The 18562-nt window shown below is 32.0% G+C and overlaps 1 protein-coding gene across 2 annotated transcripts; it reads left to right on the top strand.

Moving 5' to 3' along the window:
• The first annotated feature begins 7654 nt into the window (after positions 1 to 7654).
• On the top strand, positions 7655 to 10538 carry LOC112750045 (organelle RRM domain-containing protein 2, mitochondrial). 2 transcript variants are annotated; one of them, XR_003175342.3, is made up of 6 exons: positions 7658 to 7853; positions 8064 to 8266; positions 9203 to 9271; positions 9409 to 9512; positions 9677 to 9931; positions 10022 to 10538. XR_003175342.3 is itself a non-coding variant. In XM_025798557.3 (5 exons), exons 2-5 carry the CDS (start codon positions 8110 to 8112, stop codon positions 10106 to 10108), a joined length of 417 nt encoding a protein of 138 aa, XP_025654342.1. In that variant the 5' UTR covers positions 7655 to 7853; positions 8064 to 8109; the 3' UTR covers positions 10109 to 10538. The 2 variants fall into 2 exon arrangements, 1 of the variants encoding a protein (XP_025654342.1); XM_025798557.3 differs by lacking the exon at positions 9677 to 9931 and having other exon boundaries at positions 7655 to 7853.
• The last annotated feature ends 8024 nt before the right edge of the window (positions 10539 to 18562 follow it).

Genomic DNA, 18562 nt, shown 5'->3' on the forward strand with positions numbered 1-18562 from the left:
ATAATATCAATCTTAAAGCACATAATAAATTAAAATAGTAGCATATATTATAACAAATATTTTAAAATACACATTCAAATCATCTATAATTATTCTTATACAAATACAACATAGAACACACAAAATTTAAAATTCTAAATCTGTAATACTAAATCTTTAATTGAACATTGAACAATATCAAATAATCAAATTAACTCTAAAAAAATTAATTACTAATCAGCCATGAATGGATGAACCATCTGGCCATCTAACATAAACGATAAGTAATAGGCTAAAATTAGGAGCAATAAAATTTAAAAAGCAAAAAAAAAAAACTAAATCAAGAAGCAAAGGCTCAAAAAAAGGGCAAAAGGCATACAAAAAATAGAGGATACAGAAGAAAAGAAGAGACAAAGTCCCAGCAACAGCAGATCGAAGACAAAGATGCAGCAGGCAGCGGTGGTGAGGGTGCAGCAGCAGCACGAAACGACGGTGACAAAGAGTCATAGATTTTACGACGGTGACCAGAGCAGAGATAGGACTGTAGGAGAAGTAGCCAAACTCGTAAACGGTGATAGCACGATGGAGTTGCAGATAGTGGAGATGTGAAGAAATATAAAGCAGAGGGCAACATAAGTAAAATTCACAAAGACAATGGCGCAAATCAGAGCAGAGGTAGCAGACGCAGGCGAACAGCGGTAGCTCGACGGGGAACAGCGACTGCGGCAGAACATGGAGAAAGTGAGACTTGAGAGAAACGATGCAGATGAGTGAGTTTTCTTTCATTCTTTGGGAGTGTTATCGTAACCCTAATAAAAAAAAGTGTTTTTTGGTTTCAAAATGACGCTTTTTTAAGCAAAAATAAAGAAAAACACAAACTCGCTAACTCGGTCCTAAACTCACGAGTTTGTCCGAGTTTGACCGAGTCTAGCCGAGTTTACTCAGGATAGAGTCTATGTCCGAGTCAACTCGATTCCATATCTAAACTCGTAAACTCGTACGAGTTTACGAGTTAACTCGAGAGTTTGACAGTAATAGAGGAGACTAAAAAGGTCTAAGGAATTAGGGTTAGTTTAGTTACATATAGTTTGCCATGAATTGAATCTTGCATGATTAAAATAGTTAGTAAGAAAAGTCAATTCGGAAGATATATATTTCTGAAGCCTTAACTGTTTCTCCATATATACTTCACAACTTGTTTACTGCTTGCTTTTCTGATTCTCTGAATTATTGTTTGATGCATTTAAACTCTTAACACTCTTTTCTGCTTGTCTGACTAAGTAAATCACTCAATCATTGTTGCTTAGTCTATCAATCCTCGTGGGATCGACCTTCATTCACTTGAGGTACTACTTGGTACGATCCGGTGCACTTGCCGATTAGTTTGTGGGTTATAAATTCCGCACCAGTGCTCCTGTAAGTCAAAGGACTCTTACAGTGAGTGTGTTGGGCAGATATAAATTAACTAGCTCCGCCCTACAAATCAAAGGACTCTTGCAGTAGGTTGCTAGTGCCGCCCTACAAGTCAAAGGACTCTTGCGATAGGTATTGCCAATAGGAAAGCCTTACCTGGTCAAAGGACTCCGGGTAACGTCGGGAGCAGGTATGTAACCGACAAATGAGCTCATTACCTACACTAGGGCTAGACATACATCATACTTGGTTGTGCATTTCCTCGGTTATGATTGTTGTATGAATGTATGCTTTCTTTGTTTGTATCCTATTCTCTATGTCTGTGTTTTATTTTCTTGTATTCTTCTGTTTGTGTTCTACTTTTTGTTTTTTTTTTTCTCTATTTATCTGTATCTTCTATTATTGCTTCTCTATATTCTGCTATTTGTCTACTAAACAACACAGAATTAATGAATTTAACTAGTAACTCCGTCCCTACTAAGAACTCCCCAGTTCTTACCCCTTATCTCTCCCTTCCCCCTCCAGATGGAAGTAAGGGTATCCTTCCTAGTCCATTGATGATCGTTCTGCAAAAAGGTTCTGCTATGGATAGTCTTCTGAGTCTAGAATGAGATTCTTTTTCTGTTTATACGTATATACTGTGAGACCAACCAACATCTGCACCATGTTTGTATGCGAACTTTAACCTAAATCCTGTATATGAGACTCCTGTTATGTGGCTACTTGATGGAGTACCAGTGAGATGTCATATGGCAATGTATAATCGTGCAGAGAAGTAGTAGATGATGTTCCACCTTTTGATGACGTTCCACCTGACTTGAGTTTTGAAGACCTAGAACGTACTTTCTCTCGCTTTAGTAGTTTAGAGGAACTAAGTGAGTATAGAGTCTAGGCTAGCCTGGGTGCCAACTTAGGGACTTCTTGAATAGGTCAGAGGCCTGGGATGTTATATGTATATATGTATATAGTTATTACCTAGCTACTTGTAGGGGTGTCCTAACTAAGACCTAAGTTCCAATAAAGGCTTGATAACTAAATGTTGTCAACTGCTTGAAATGTATATGTGTATATAAGTGTGGTTGTTTATAACTGTTTTATCTGTTATTATTTGTAAGTTGACTACGAATGATTCTGTTTATTAATCCAAACATTTTTCAAAAAAAACAAGTACCTCACAAAATAACAACGTTTTTAACAACGAATCAGGCTCATATAGTAAATAATAGATAATAATTAAGAAGACAAAGTGGTAGCGCTCAATTTCCGGTATGATCTAGACATACTGAAAATTGGGTCGTTATAGAACTAGTCTTAGATATGGTTTCCTCATTTGCATCAATCCGGTATATATGTCGTATGGTTAAAATACCACCAATCTGTAACAACAGGCAATTGTCACAAAACTTGATTCCATAATATATACACAAATGGAAAATAGAGTTTTTACCAGTCAGTAGGTAATACTCGCCTCCACACAACCTCTAACATCTTGGGGTTTACAGTTTTCTTTTCTTCGACACATCTTAATAATTTTTTTCTCTCTAAGGGACTTTTTTGCCCTTCTTTTATAAAATTTGTGCCTGGTATCTTGTCTTTAAATTTCTCTAGTCTTGTGTCATATTTACCATTTTGTCTTTAGTACTTATATGTATTTTCAATTTTGCCCTTTTGTATATAACTTCTCTTTTTATCGTTTTTCTTTAGGCTTTTAGTGACGCTTTCTCCACTAATGTTATCACTTTATCATTTTACCCTCATATCCTGTTTACCCTTCATTAAGTTAATTAACCATTTTTCTATTTACTTTATGCCCAAAATTACTATTTTGCCCCTAAGTGTTCTAATTTTTTCGTTTAATATTATTTAGCATCAAAACTTTATCGAATTAATCCTAATATTTTTCTATGACCAAATTACTCCTAATGATTTTAATTAGTGCCAATTTTACCCTTAGGAGCCTAAAAGACTATTTTATCCTTTATTAATTTGTTTACTTGTTTTAGTTACCACTTTTACTCTCAATTTTTACTAAAACTTTTATTTAAACCCAAAATTTTATTTTAATTATAATTTTGACTAAAATAATATATTTACTTACTATTTTACCCCTAAATACACTAAGTTCAGAATTCTACTTATATTTTATTTATATTATATTTTTAACCCTCTTTTTACCCGAAATAACTATAAAACCCTTTTCACTTTTACACACTTGTTCCAAAGGATCAAAGCTAGTTTTCGAAATTTTTTTTAACCATCCAACATGTCACTTTTCATGTCTTTTATGGCTAAAATTTTCAGAGGTACAAGTTTTCATTTTTATCCACTTTTAGTGACTTTTAAAGCTTGAAACTTAAATTCCAAGTGCTCCAAATAATTTTAGCTGTTCCATATAATTTTCAAAGACAAATAAACTTCATATATCATCCAATAACAAGTCAAGAATAGAGAAGCATCAGTAAATTTTAGAAATTAAAAATCAAGTATAAAATCATCACAAAGCGGCTTATATGACTACCAAATCAAGCACAAATATAATTATTTTTAACCTTTACTTCTTATTTAATTCAGTTCCTAAGCCTCTTAAACACCAGAAAACACTCTAACAAAAGAAAGAACACAGTTGTAGGTGGTGTAATTTTCTTTGGTAAAAAAGTGATAAAATTTGACTACTTTGAATTTGAATTTGTGCAGCTCCTTAGGAGTGCTCCATATGAGCTTCAAGAGAGATTTTCTAGAAATAGAAGATAGTAAGAATTCACTATAATTACTACTGGAAAAATAGAAAAAAATGGAGAAAGAACAAGAGCTCACCTTGCTGAATTTTTGCAAGAATTAGTGAAAACGAGGAAGGAATTGTGTTTGAATGGCTTGGATTATTGAAGAACATATGAAGAACAATAGAAGAGCTGCTGGAATCAAGGCCGAAATGCAGAGAGAAGGTGCTGTATTTTTCTCTCTTTCTCTCTTAAGAATTCGGTCAAAAAGGTGGTAAAAATGCATAAGTGTTTGTAAAATTTGTTAGCAAGATATTTTTAAATAAAAATTCAAAGTGTTGGATGAATTTATGATGATACAAAAGGCTAAGAATTTCGTGGTCAAGGGCTAATGATTAGTAAAGAAGGGCTGTGAAAACGAGAAAGTTAGGGAAAGACTGTGATAATCTCGCCCCTGAGAGTGAGAGAAAGGACCTGTTGCTTGGAAAACAAGCAAGACTATTCAGGGTCTCTAGGAGTTATTTGGGAATACTAGTAAGAAGTCACTTCGGAGTAACTTTTACTGTGCAGTAAAATAACTAACGTCTGAGATTTATTCTTAAAGAAATAAATCATTAATGGATGGTTAAGATTAATCTTGGGACACAATTACTAAGGCAGAAATTATTTTACCACTAGTTCCGAGGTTTTTAATTATTAACTTTTTTCTGGCACGCGCAAAACTATCACTAAAAGTGAATTTTTAGCTCAAAAAATTTTTAGTGAGAAAAATAAACCATTGGCAATCAAGTCTTCACTTTTTACTAGTCAAATTTGACTTAGAGGAATTAATTACCCTCATAAAGTCATATTTGACTCATTAATTATCTTATTTTATTTTATTTTTCTTTTTTTTTTACCATTAGACCTGCCTCACTAATTCTTATTGAGTCATGGTTCAGAATTTTGCGGAATAAGTTATAAAATAGTCTAAAATGTCAGTTACCAAAATTTAGATTCTTACAATAGCTTCAACATCTTCCAATTATGATGAAATACATATAATAAATGAGGCATGTTGTGAATGCTTTTGGTTTAGGAGTTTGATTGGATATATTCAGTCATTACATGGGTTGTCTGACAAAAAGATAGCCCCTACAACGTTGTACGAAGATAATGCGGCGTGTATTACTCAACTTAAAAGTTGATACATCAAAAGTGACCGGACGAAACATATTTCTCCCATGTTCTTTTTCACATAGGACCTTCAAAATCATAAAACAATTGAAGTTCATCAAATTTGTTTAAGTGATAATTTGGCAGACTTATTTACCAAGTCACTTCCTGCATTCTTCTTTAAAATTCTAGTACACAAAATCAGAATACGTCGCTTTTCGAGATCTTATATGATGTTGCCAATAAGATGAGAGACTATCCTCTTTTTTCTGATAAGGTTTTTATCCATTATTTTTTATGAGATTTTTTAATGACAGTTTTCATTAAAATGGATATTGTACTCTTTTTTTCTTAGTTAGTTTTTATTCTACATAATTTTTTTAACAAGATTTTTAACGAGGTATATTCCTAATAACATCTAAGGAGAAGTGTTATAAAATGTTTATTATTGTGGATGTCATGTCATGGAATATTATCATACATAATGAAATATAAAACATACATAATGAAGTATGGAACATTATCAATTAATGGAATATGTGTTTTTATAATAGATTTCTACTAATTAGTAAGTGTGTCAAGTAAATAATACCCTACCATTATTTAATTTAATTAAATTTTTCATCTATAAATAAATAAATAAAAGATTTCAACATACTAAAAATAACACGTAATAAAAAATAGGTTTAATTAGTCTGTTAGTCTCTATAGTTTCGTAAAACTTTTAATTTGGTTTCTATACTTTTTTTTTCTTTTTAATTGGGTCCCTGTATCAATTTTTTTTTCAATTTGGTCCCTCTTAACAGTAATTGGTTTAATTATATAGGGATCCAATTAAAAAAAAAATATTAGTGCAGGGACCCAAATAAAAAGAAAAAAATATAAAGACCTAATTAAAAATAAAATTTGGTGCAAAGACTCAATTAAAAAGAAAAAAGTATAAGAACCTAATTAAAAATTTTACAAAACTATAGGAACCAACAGAATAATTAAATTTAAAAAGGTGATTTCTTCCATAACCAATTAAAAAGGTGATTTCTTCCGTACCCTTCTTACATGTTCCAATTAATTGGTGACATGTGTATTCATTAATTTCAATCAACAAATAAATTTTTAATTTTTAAAAATAAAAATTAATGAATTTAATACATGTATAAAATACTTTATATATACATATCTTAATACACTATACATACATTTAAGTCTGGTTAAATCAAACCATCATATGTGGTAAACCTTAAATAAATTATTTAAAAGAAAAAAAAATAGAATTGGGCCGTTGTAATGCTGCTGGAAAAAGAGGAAAGAACATAAAATCATAATCCTTTTCATCTAATTTCATCTTCTTCTCTTTTCTATATTCACAGAAAAAATTCGTTTCTTCTTCTTCCCTCTCCTCACTCTTAGGATATATCTTCTTTTTTCTCCTTTTAATCTTCCAAAGTCCTCGATCTTGTTGCTGTAACCCAGAGCAATCCATCGTTCTTTTTACTGTTCTTCAATTCAAAGTCGCCAACTTTGTTGTTGGAACCCAGAACAATCGATTGTTCTTTTTATTGTTCTTCTATTCAAAGTTTAAAATGAATTTTTTCTGTGAATATAGAGAAGAGAAAAAGACGAAATTAGATGAAAATGATTAGGATTCTATGTTCTTCCCTCTTTTTCTAGCATACAACAGCCCAATTCTAATTTTTTTTCTTTTTTTCTTTTATATAATTTATTTAAAGTTTACCACGTGGTTTGATTTAACCAGACTTAAATATATGTACAGTATATATATATATATATATATATATATATATATATATATATATATATAAAAAGTATTTTATATATGTATTAAATTCATTAATTTTTATTTTTAAAAGTTAAAAATTCATTTACTGATTGAAATTAATGAATACACATATCATCAATTAATTAGAACATATAAAAAGAATATGTAATACCTTTAAATTAATTGGGTATAGAAAAAATCACCATCTAAAAGATATACATAATTATCCATCTCAAGTAGTCTTTTACAAAAACAAATTCAATAGGAGCGTAAGTAGTAGCCTTGGTTTCCAAAATTTTAAAGAAGTATGTATATAACAAATGTGTTTTATTATTTTGTTCTCGTTTTAAAAATAAATCTTGGATTTTGTTTAATAATAAGCAAAAAGACTAACTTTATAATTTGTGGTTTTAGAGAAACAATTATTCATATAGTAAACCAATTTTAGGACTCGAATACTATATTATTTTTATAAGGGATGATATATTTTTATTCTTATTATTAAAAATTTATTAAATATATTAAAAAATAAAAAATTAATAATTTAATAATACTCAAAAAAAATTATATTAAAAATATTATTTATTTTATTAATTTAATGATACCCAAACAAATCCTGATATCTAAAAGTCACCAAAAAAAAAAAAAAAATTCTGATATCTAAAGCCTTAAACCTCGCTGGGCTGAACCTTCGTATCAACTTGCAGCTCGGACGCACCCTCGCAGCCCTCCTTCTCCCTTCTTCGTAGGTGGCTCACGGTCTCTCACCTCTCTCACCTTATTCTCGCTGTCTCGGCTCCCTATTCCTGCAGGTGATAAAATCCTTCATTATTACTTGTTTTACTAAATGACAAAAATTAAACAAGATTTGAGATTCTTATTGATTAAGGGTTAGTTTAGTACACAACAAAATCAAAATTAATTTTATTTTAAAATTAACTTTTTTTTTTATTTGAAATGAATAAAAAATAGGAACGAAAAACACTTACTCTCCAACAATAACATGGCTTTGATGTTTTCAGCTTAAAAGTCTTAAACTGCAACAATCCAACATTCCAAACCCTGCCTATGGCTTTGAGGGCGGCTGCGGTTGCGGTTGCGGCGCAGCCTTCGTCGCGCAGTCTATGGCGGCTACTCTCGAGCCGTTCTGCTTATCCTCCGTCGGCTATTGCCGCAGCGTTTGCTCCACAAGCGGTGGAACCCAAATCCTCCCTCTTCGTTTCCGGTATGTGATACTTCCTCTTTGATTTTGACCTCAGAAAAATTCCGAAAAAAAAAAATATAGAATTTCATTTTTCAACTTTGTATTTTTATAAATTTGTTAATCAATAATTCAATATCTAACCGGATTTTATCCTCTGCAGCTCTGCTTTGTGAATATGTTTTTGTATTATCTGCCAGATGACTATAATGATTCAATGTGCTTGATTAGATTTAGGGTAAATTATACTGACTACCTGTTCCATGAAATTAGGTGATTCGTTACTAATTGGATTCGTTAATTTGGTGTCCTGTTACAGAAAATTTGGGAGAGACTAGTGTATAGTTTTGCAAATAGAATGGTGTCATATGTAATATTGCATAGCTTGTGTGGAATTCAGTGTAATTTAGAGTAGTGAGGGCTTATAGTTTGATAAAGTTATTGTTTTCAGCTATAATATGGCTTTTGCTCTCTGATAATATGATGTATGAGTGATGATTGATGAGGTTCAAGTCTGAGGAACTAACCAGTAACTTTCAAGTAGTAAGTGCATTGTTGCGCATAATTTTAACTGAAATTGCTAGCTAGGTTTTGGACTTTTGGGATACTTGTTTTCGACTCATTTGATGTTGGAGAAGGATTTTCTAGAAAAGAAATTTAAATAGTTAATCATGTGATGCTTAATCCACTCATAATTACTCATTACTCTTTAGTTTTGTTACTCACACTATGTTTTTAAATTTTAAATACCAAAGAAAGATCTTCAGTAGGGTTATTGTTTTGAATTTTTTATTAATTCATATGTTATCAGTTAAATGAGGTGATTTGGGTGCTAAAATCTTTTATCTGGAAAGAATTGCATTACAAATTTACAATGCTATTACCTGGCCTGCTTGGCTAAATCCTTTTCACTTTGACAATGTCAAATGTGTTGATTTTCATGTATCTTTAATTTTTCAGGGCTTAACAAACGGACGACATCTGAATGCCTACTCCAAGAATTTTCTAAGTTTGGCAAAGTTGTTCGCAGTTTGTTCTCTTCTCATCTCTAAGTACTACTAAGTAGATATAACTTTCATGGTGTACTGCTTTAACACTTTGATACCTCTTGTTTTTGTTTCAAGGATATGCATAGTTCATAAGGGTTTCATCTGTGTTGTTTTCAGCTAGGGTGATGATCGATAGAGAAGGTTGTTCTAAAGGGTATGGTTTTGTACAATATGCCACTATAGAAGAGGCTGCAAAGGGCATCAAAAGCATGAATGGAAAGGTAAGCTGGATTAAGCCCCTATACTTAAACTTGAGATCTATTGGGAGCTAGTAAAGGATTTGTTGTTGTCGTACTCGGATGTGTATTTGCATGCATATTTCGTACATATTGTGTTCCAATATGACATCTATGTGTGATACTAGTGCTAATGAATGTGGCAACAGAACAATATCTAGAAGATGAAAGTGTCAAATTTCAACAAGGCTTCCATCATTCTTGAAAGCACAGCTTTGCATATTAGCCGCAAATTTTGCAACTGATCTCAGCTTTATTTGCTGATTGCTTTGCTTCTGATTGTTAATCCTCCTCAACTTTCACATTACTCTTAATACTGCGAGTTCCCAATGACGATCCTTTTCTAGCTTATTCATGCTGATGTGATCTAGGAGCTAAGTTGCTCTTGTTAATTGTTCTTTAAGGTTGATCCCTTACTTGCTCTTAATTACCTCTTTCTTTGTAAGCTTATTTCTCTGGGTGTTTGCTAATTATTGCTTCCCCATTCTCTACAGTTTTTGGATGGTTGGATTATATTTGTAGAGTATGCCAAATCTATCCCAGAACCTACGCAGCAATCTCACCGGTATCTCCGGCAGTAGAGGTTCGTAATTGGCTAAGACGATAAACAGGCCAAATGCGGGTGGCTTGTCTTCGTGCTTCAAATTCTAACTAGAAGCATTAGTTTTTGTAGAAGTTTTATATTGTAGTGCAATGGTTCTCTTTGGATGCCGTGATGTATCATAAATTTGATTTGCAATATCACTTGGTTGAGATGAGAGATAACATTATTGTTCTTCATATAAAACATACACATTCACTTGTATTTTCTGGAAAAAGAAAAAGGTATTGTGATAAGAATGAGAAATGAGTTGGATGTCCATTTAATTTTTGGGCGGCTCAGTTTCTTAAAGAAAGAATATTTGATTTTCAATTAATGAAGTGTGGAAAATCAAGATTTTGTATGTGTATAAATTGAGGTTTAAGCCTCGTATGAAAACATATCAATAACAATAATCTCCCCTCTCTCTATATTGTCTTTTTCTCTTTCCATACGTTGCTAATATATAATAGTAGTGAATATATAAATTACTTCTATTATTATAGTAAGATAATTATATTGTAGTAAATATTAATACTAGAGTCTTCTATTTATACATCTTTATTTTATATTTAGTATATCTTTTATTTATTTCACAACACGTTATCAGCACGAAGTTCTAACGAAATTTTAGGAAGACTCCAGGTAACAAATTTTCATTATGTCGAAACTCTTTCATCTTGAATTTAATGTTCTTAATATATCTGGAAATAATTATTTATTATGGATACTAGATGCTAAAATCCATCTTGATTTAATGGATCTTGAAGATACAATTAAGGCTGAAAATAATACATCGCAGAAGGATAAAGCCAAATCCATAATTTTCCTTCATCATCATCTTGAAGTATGATTGAAAAATAAATATCTCACATTAAAAGATCCTGCAAATCTGTGGAAAGACCTTAAAAAAAGGTATAATCATGAAAAGACGGTGATACTTCCTCACACCCGATATGTTAGAGAAAATTTTCTCGACCTTCCATGCCTCGAATGTGCTCCTGCAGCAGCAGTATCGAGAAAAAAGGTTTAAAAATATTATGAGTTAATTTCTTACCTTTTTGTTGCTGAACGCAACAATGAGTTGCTATTGAAAAAATCATGAAGCGCGTCCAGCTGGCGCCGCTCCATTTCCTGAAACAAATGCGGCAAATTATAACCCCAGAAGAGGTAAATGGCAAGATTTTGATAACAAGAAAAATTATGGAAGGAAAAGAAATTATGTTCACAAGAAAATATCTCACCAGAAGTGGGATAAAGAAAGAAACAATGGGCAAAGTATATCAATTAAGGATAAATGCTTCCGTTGTGGTAGAAAGTGTCATTGGTCACATACCTGTCGTACCCCAAGGCACCTAGTTGATCTTTATCAAGTATCCTTGAAAAAGGATGACAAAGAAAAGGAAACAAATTTTGTTTCAAATTATGAAAATTCCACCACTCATTATGATGTATCTAATTTCTTTGAGGATTTTGAAGGAAATATTGGTCATTTGATTAATGATGGAATAGTTTAATATGTGTGTTTGTTAAGTATTCATGTGAATAATTTTTACTGTGCATGTACTTTTACTCATTTTATTATTATCATTATTTGTTTTTGAAGAAAATTGGTAAGGACATATTCTGAAGATATTTGCCTTGTGGATAGTGCAAGTTCGCACACTATTCTTAAAAGTGATATATATTTCACCCATCTTGTGCCAAAAGAAGAATATGTTAATATTATTATTGGCTCAGGCAATGTGATAGAAGGCTCTGGAAGAGCTATAATTTTGTTTCCTGGAGGAACAAAATTTATAATAAATAATGCATTATTATCTACCAAGTCCCTGAGGAACTTGTTGAGTTTTAAAGATATTCGCCGAAATGGATATCATGTTGAGACAATGAGTGAGGAAAATCATGAGTATTTATGTATCGCAACTCATGATTCAAATAAGAAAGTTATATTAGAAAAATTACCCTCACTTTCATCTGGATTGTATTATACAAAGATTAGTGCAATTGAATCACATGTCATTGTAAACCAGAAGTTTATTAGCCCAAATGAATTCATAACTTGACATGATAGATTTGGTCATTCGGGAACAACCATGATGAGGAGAATTATTGAAAACTCTCATGGACATTCACCAAAGAACCAGAAGATTATTAAATCTAGTGAATTTTGTTGTGCTGCATGTTCTCAAGGGAAGTTAATTTTAAGGCCATCACCAGTAAAGATTGGATTTGAGTCTCCTGAATTCTTAGAAAGGATTCAAGGTGATATATGTGGACCTATTCATTCACCATGTGGATCTTTTAGATATTTTATGGTCCTGATAGACGCATCTTCGAGATGGTCACATGTGTGCTTATTATCTTCTCGTAACCTGGCGTTTGCAAGATTACTGGCTCAGATTATTCGATTAAAAGCACAATTTCCAGAAAATCCAATCAAAGCAATTCGTCTTGATAATGCTGGTGAATTTACTTCCCAAGCTTTTGATACTTATTGTATGGCTAATGGAATAAGTGTTGAACATCCAGTAGCTTATGATCACACACAAAATGGGTTAGCAGAATCACTTATTAAGCGCCTCCAATTAATTGCTAGACCCTTGCTTATGAGAACAAATCTCCCAACCTCGGTTTGGAGGCATGCTATTTTACATGCCACAGCACTTATTCGTTTGAGGCCAACGAGTTACCATCAGTTCTCTCCTATGCAATTAGCTTTTGGCCAGCAGCCAAATGTTTCCCATTTAAGAATATTTGGATGTGCGATATATGTTCCCATTGCACCATCTAATTGCACCAAAATGGGACCCCAAAAAAATTGGGGATATATGTTGGATATGATTCTCCCTCTATAGTGAGGTATCTTGAGATACAAAGTGGAGATGTATTTAAAGCCCAGTTTGCGAATTGTCATTTTGATGAATCAAAATTTCCAACATTAGGGGGAGAGAATAAGCTTCCTGAAAAGGAACTTAATTGGAATGCATCATCGTTGATGCATTTAGATCCTCGATCAGGGTAATGTGAACTAGAAGTTCAAAAGATTATACATTTGCAAAGAATAGCAAATGAATTGCCTGATGCATTTTTCGATACAAAGAGGATAACCAAATCTTATATACCAGCGGAAAATGCCCCAATTCGAATTGATGTCCTAGTAGGACAAGTAGCCATCGAAGCAAATTCACGCCAGAAGCGTGGTAGGGCGAAAATTGCCCCAATTCGAATTGATGTCCCAGTAGGACAAATAGCCACTGAAGCAAATACACGCCAGAAGCTTGGCAGGCCTGTCGGTTCCAAAGATAAAAATCTTCGAAAGAGAAAAGAGGTAAATACTATTCCTGTTGAAAAAGACATAGTAAAGACACCTGCAGTTGTCCAAAATTCTGATATAGTTTTAACGCCAAAAGACGTTCAAGTACCTGAAAATTGTGAAAATGATGAGATCTCGATAAATTATGTCTTTACAGGAAAGAAATGAGACCGAAATAAGACAATTGTCAATGAAATATTTGCATATAATTATCATGCATGAAAGTAAGGATCTTGAGCCAAGATCAGTCGAAGAATGTCGACAAAGGAATGATTGGCCAAAATGGAAAGAAGCCATGAAGGCTGAGTTAGACTCACTTACAAAACGTGAAGTCTTTGGACCTGTAGTCCGTACACCAGAAGATGTAAAACCCGTTGGATACCGGTGGGTATTTGTGAGAAAACAAAATGAGAAAAATGAAGTTGTGCGCTATAAAGCCCGACTTGTGGCACAAGGTTTTTCACAAAGGCCCGGTATAGATTATGAAGAAACGTATTCCCCTGTAGTGGATGCGATAACATTGCGTTATTTGGTCATTTTATGTACATATCATAAACTGCATATGCATTTAATGGATGTAGTAATAGCTTATTTATACGGCTCATTAGATCGAGATATCTATATAAAAGTCCCTGAAGGACTAAAGATATCTAAACCATCCAATGAATATTCACAGGGATTATACTCAGTTAAATTGCAAAGATCTTTATACGGTCTACAGCAATCTGGACGAATGTGGTATAATCGTCTTACTGAGTATCTGGCCAAAAATGGATTCAAGAATGATGATATCTGTCCATGTGTTTTCATAAAGAAATCTGCATCTGGATTCATTATAATTTTTGTGTACGTTGATGATTTAAATATTATTGGGACTCCCGAAGAGATTCCAACAATTATAAAAACTCTGAAAGAAGAGTTTTAGATGAAAGATCTTGGAAAGACTAAGTTTTGTCTCAGCCTGCAGATCGAGCATATAAAAGGTGGGATCTTTATTCATCAAGCAACATACACAGAAAAGATCTTGAAGAGATTTTATATGGATAAGTCACATCCATTAAGTACCCCAACGATCGTAGGATCTTTGGATGTGGAAAAGGATCAATTCTGTCCTAAAGAAGAGAATGAAGATATCCTTGGTCCTGAAGTACCATATCTTAGTGCCATTGTAGCACTAATGTATCTTGCTAATAATACACGACCTGACATATCATTCGCGGTGAATTTACTAACAAGATATAATTCCTCTCCAACCAGAAGACATTGGAGTGGAATCAAACAAATTTTTCGATATCTTCATGGGACGGTTGATATGGGATTATTTTATTCCTATGGATCTAAGTCACAATTAGTTGGCTATGCAGATGCTGGATAGTTGTCTGATCCACATAAAGGGAGATCTCAAACTGAATATCTATTCACATATGGAGGTACAGCTATATCATGGAGGTCCACGAAACAGACGATAGCAGCAACATCCTCTAATCATGCTGAAATACTGGCGATTCATGAAGCTAGTCACGAGTGTTTTTAGCTAAGGAGTCAGATTCAATATATTCTGTCATCATGTGGACTGATTGATCATAAGATAGCTCCAACTGTCCTGTTTGAAGATAATACAGCATGCATTACTCAACTTAAAGGCGGATACATCAAAGGTGATAGAACAAAGCATATTTCTCCCAAATTCTTCTTCACTCATGATCTTCAAAATCAAGGGACAATTGATATCCAACAGATCCGCTCAAGTGATAATCTGACAGATTTATTTACAAAGTCACTCCCAAAATCCTCCTTTGAAAGATTGGTACATGAGATTGGGATGCGTCGATTTCGAGACATTAAATGATATCGGCATGAGGGGGAGACTGTACTCTTTTTCCCTTGGTCAGGTTTTTTTCCCATTGGATTTTTCTTGACAAGGTTTTTAATAAGGCAGTCCCATCACAAAGGATATTGTATTCTTTTTCCTTCACTAAAGTTTTTTTCCTACTGGATTTTCTTTAGTAAAATTTTAATGAGACATATTCCAAAATGGTCATCCAATGGGGAATATTGTGATAAGAATGAGAAATGAGTTTGGATGCCCATTTAATATTTGGGCGGCTCAGTTTCTCAAGGAAAGAATATTTGATTTTCAATTAATGAAGTATGGAAAATCAAGATTTTGTATGTGTATAAATAGAGGCTTAAGCCTTGTATGATAACATATCAATAACAATAATTTCCCCTCTCTCTATATTGTCTTCTTCTCTTTCCATACGTTGCTAATATATAATAGTAGTGAATATATAAATTACTTCTATTATTATAGTAAAATAATTATATTGTAGTAAATATTAATACTAGAGTCTTCTATTTATACATCTTTATTTTATATTTAATATATCTTTTATTTATTTTACAACAAAAGAATATTTTTTTCCAATCTTCAGTTCTTAATTATATATACATCAAATTAAACACAATATCTTGCAAATTAAGAGGCAGCCCTTAATTTTTTGAAAAACCACCTAGCAACCCTTTGAGTTGTATAATCATCAGGGATGTGAAATTGGATAATATCATATAGTAAGAGGCAGGCCTTAACCAAATAATCCAACATTTATTTAATTCTGAGTTGTAGTATTTGAATTTCTCAGCTCGGACATTCTTGTTAATTGTGATCCTACGTATGATCCCAAGTATGCACATATATGGGTGAAACTAAGAAACAAAATTCATGGATCATTCTTTTTAGTTTTTACTATTAACTTTTTACCAAAATGTTCAGGCTTAATACCCTCTCAAAAACGATAATAGGATGCATGAATAAGTAGATCTTGAATATAGATAGTTCCATACGCAAGCATCTTGTATTACACAGGATTTGGAAAATGATAACTGAATTTAGTAGTCTGATTTAAAAATATATATCCATAACATTCATCTATAACTTAGAAGTCATTCGAAATTAGCTCAATTATTATTCCCAATCTCTCTTTCATAAGTATATATTTAGTGCATGTTTGGGCGCTATTATTTTGTTAAAAAAAGATCTTTTTTCAATGAAAAAAGATCTTTTTTTATTTTTTAATGTGTTTGGCAAATTTCTAGTAGTAAAAGTAAAAGTACTAGTAAAATTAAAAAAAAGATGTTTTTCATATAATAAATAAACAAAAAAGTACTTTTATATTGTTATATCCAAACATAATTGATTGATAAAAAAAACATTTTTACATGAGATATCCAAACATAAAATTACTTTTACTTCTCTATAAGATCTTTTAAAAAAAGATAACTCGAAAAAAGATCTTTTCTTAAAAGCTCACCCAAACAAGCCCTAATAATACTTAAAAAAAGTCATTTTATTCGTAGTTTTAAATTTTATTTTGTGTATGTAACAACTCATTAACTAATAGCAAACCTTTAAATACAATTTTGATTCACTAAAGATTAGTATTTGATTTGCCAAGTTAAAAACTAACATAGAGAAAAAAAGTCATATCATAATTTGTATAAATACATATGTTAAACATATGTATTTTTTTTGTTTCTCACGGTATTCTCTAACCCGACAGGTCAATGACTAATTTGTAGTGGATTTGAGCTTCATTTAAGGGCATGCAGCAATCCATTGGCCAGCGACAGACCCTTAAATGGAGCTTAAATCCGTGACGGATTAGTCCTTGATCTGTCGGATTAGGGATACCGTGAGAAAACAAAAAAAAAAATACATATGTTAATTACGTCATCATCAATCTAATGATTAAAATCAGTGCCCTTTCAACACGAGACAGGCCACCTCCTTTGTCTTGTTTCCGTGAAGTACTGAACATGCATATATCACCATCATTATTCATACCAGCTAATGCTTTTACAAACACTTTTCTAAAGGGAAAAAATATTTTGCTCAATTATACTTTTTTTTTTCTTTTATATTCGTTTTGCTTTAGTTGCCTCTCGCCATTTGCCAACACATTTCCACTGAATCCCTAATAGGGAGCCAAGCCAATAATTTCAGTCATTTTCATTTTTCAAGCTTCAAGTCAATAGTAGACTGTTACCGAGAAAATTCAGAGTTGCACTCCATTAAATTGTCGGTGCAACATTATATAATAAGTTGTATCATTTGGAAGAAAAATAAAAATGTTTCTTGATATTTCAACTAACTCAAATCAGAGGTGAAAAATAAAAGCTTGTGTATTAAAATGCTGATTTCCATTAAAATCTAAAAATAATACAGTGACTGCCAATAGAAGAATCAATATTTTAAAAAACATTTTTTATTTGTTATGCATTCATATAAAAAATTTTAAGACTCTGCCACTTGAATCAACAATCAGGAACATGGTAAATTTGAGCCCGGAAAATTACGCTTACAATAAATACAAGAGCTTAGCAAAAATCATACCCTAAAAACACAGCATTATTATTAATAGATTTTTTTTAACGTTTTATTTTAATAATTCATAAAATACTTAGAAACTTAAACTTTACTTTGTATGTTTTTCTATAATTTTTTTCAGTTAATAATTATAATATGTGTCCTTTTTAAGAATATTGTAATGTTAATTGGTAAGAGCACCGACACTTCCAAAAATATTATTAAAGACTTTTTTTTTTAATTTCGTGTAAAATTAGTCACAAGTTCTAGAAAATTGCCAAGCACTGATGCAGCCGAATATAAAATAATTAAAACGTGACAGAGGGAAATTAAGATTTTGAAAGAAAAATAAAACTATAAATGCAATTGTATAGGAAATAATGATGCTATTCGTTTTTAAGATAGTGGCTAAATTAAAATAAAGTAGTATTGTCAATACAGATTCCGTTTGTCCAGGTAGAGTTCATTCAAATTGAATTCCAAGAATCAACTCAGTTTCTCGAATGCAGTGGTGTATGAAAGTATTTTCAAATAACATAAATCCACACATTTTTGTAAAACACAATCCACTCCAACTTTGAACTATTGTGATGAAGAATTGCAGTAAACAATCAAAGAATTCTTTTTTCTTTGGTCTCAACCAATCAAAGATGTTAATGTTGCTTATGGATAAGAGAAATGTTATTTAAATATTTAGCCAATAACTTTTTAATCTTTGATCAGCCTTTAAGTTAAAAAATTAATTATATTAACTTTTTATATATTCACTTTTC

This window comes from Arachis hypogaea, chromosome 15, assembly GCF_003086295.3.
Source record: "Arachis hypogaea cultivar Tifrunner chromosome 15, arahy.Tifrunner.gnm2.J5K5, whole genome shotgun sequence".
In the NCBI taxonomy this organism is placed as follows: domain Eukaryota; kingdom Viridiplantae; phylum Streptophyta; class Magnoliopsida; order Fabales; family Fabaceae; genus Arachis; species Arachis hypogaea.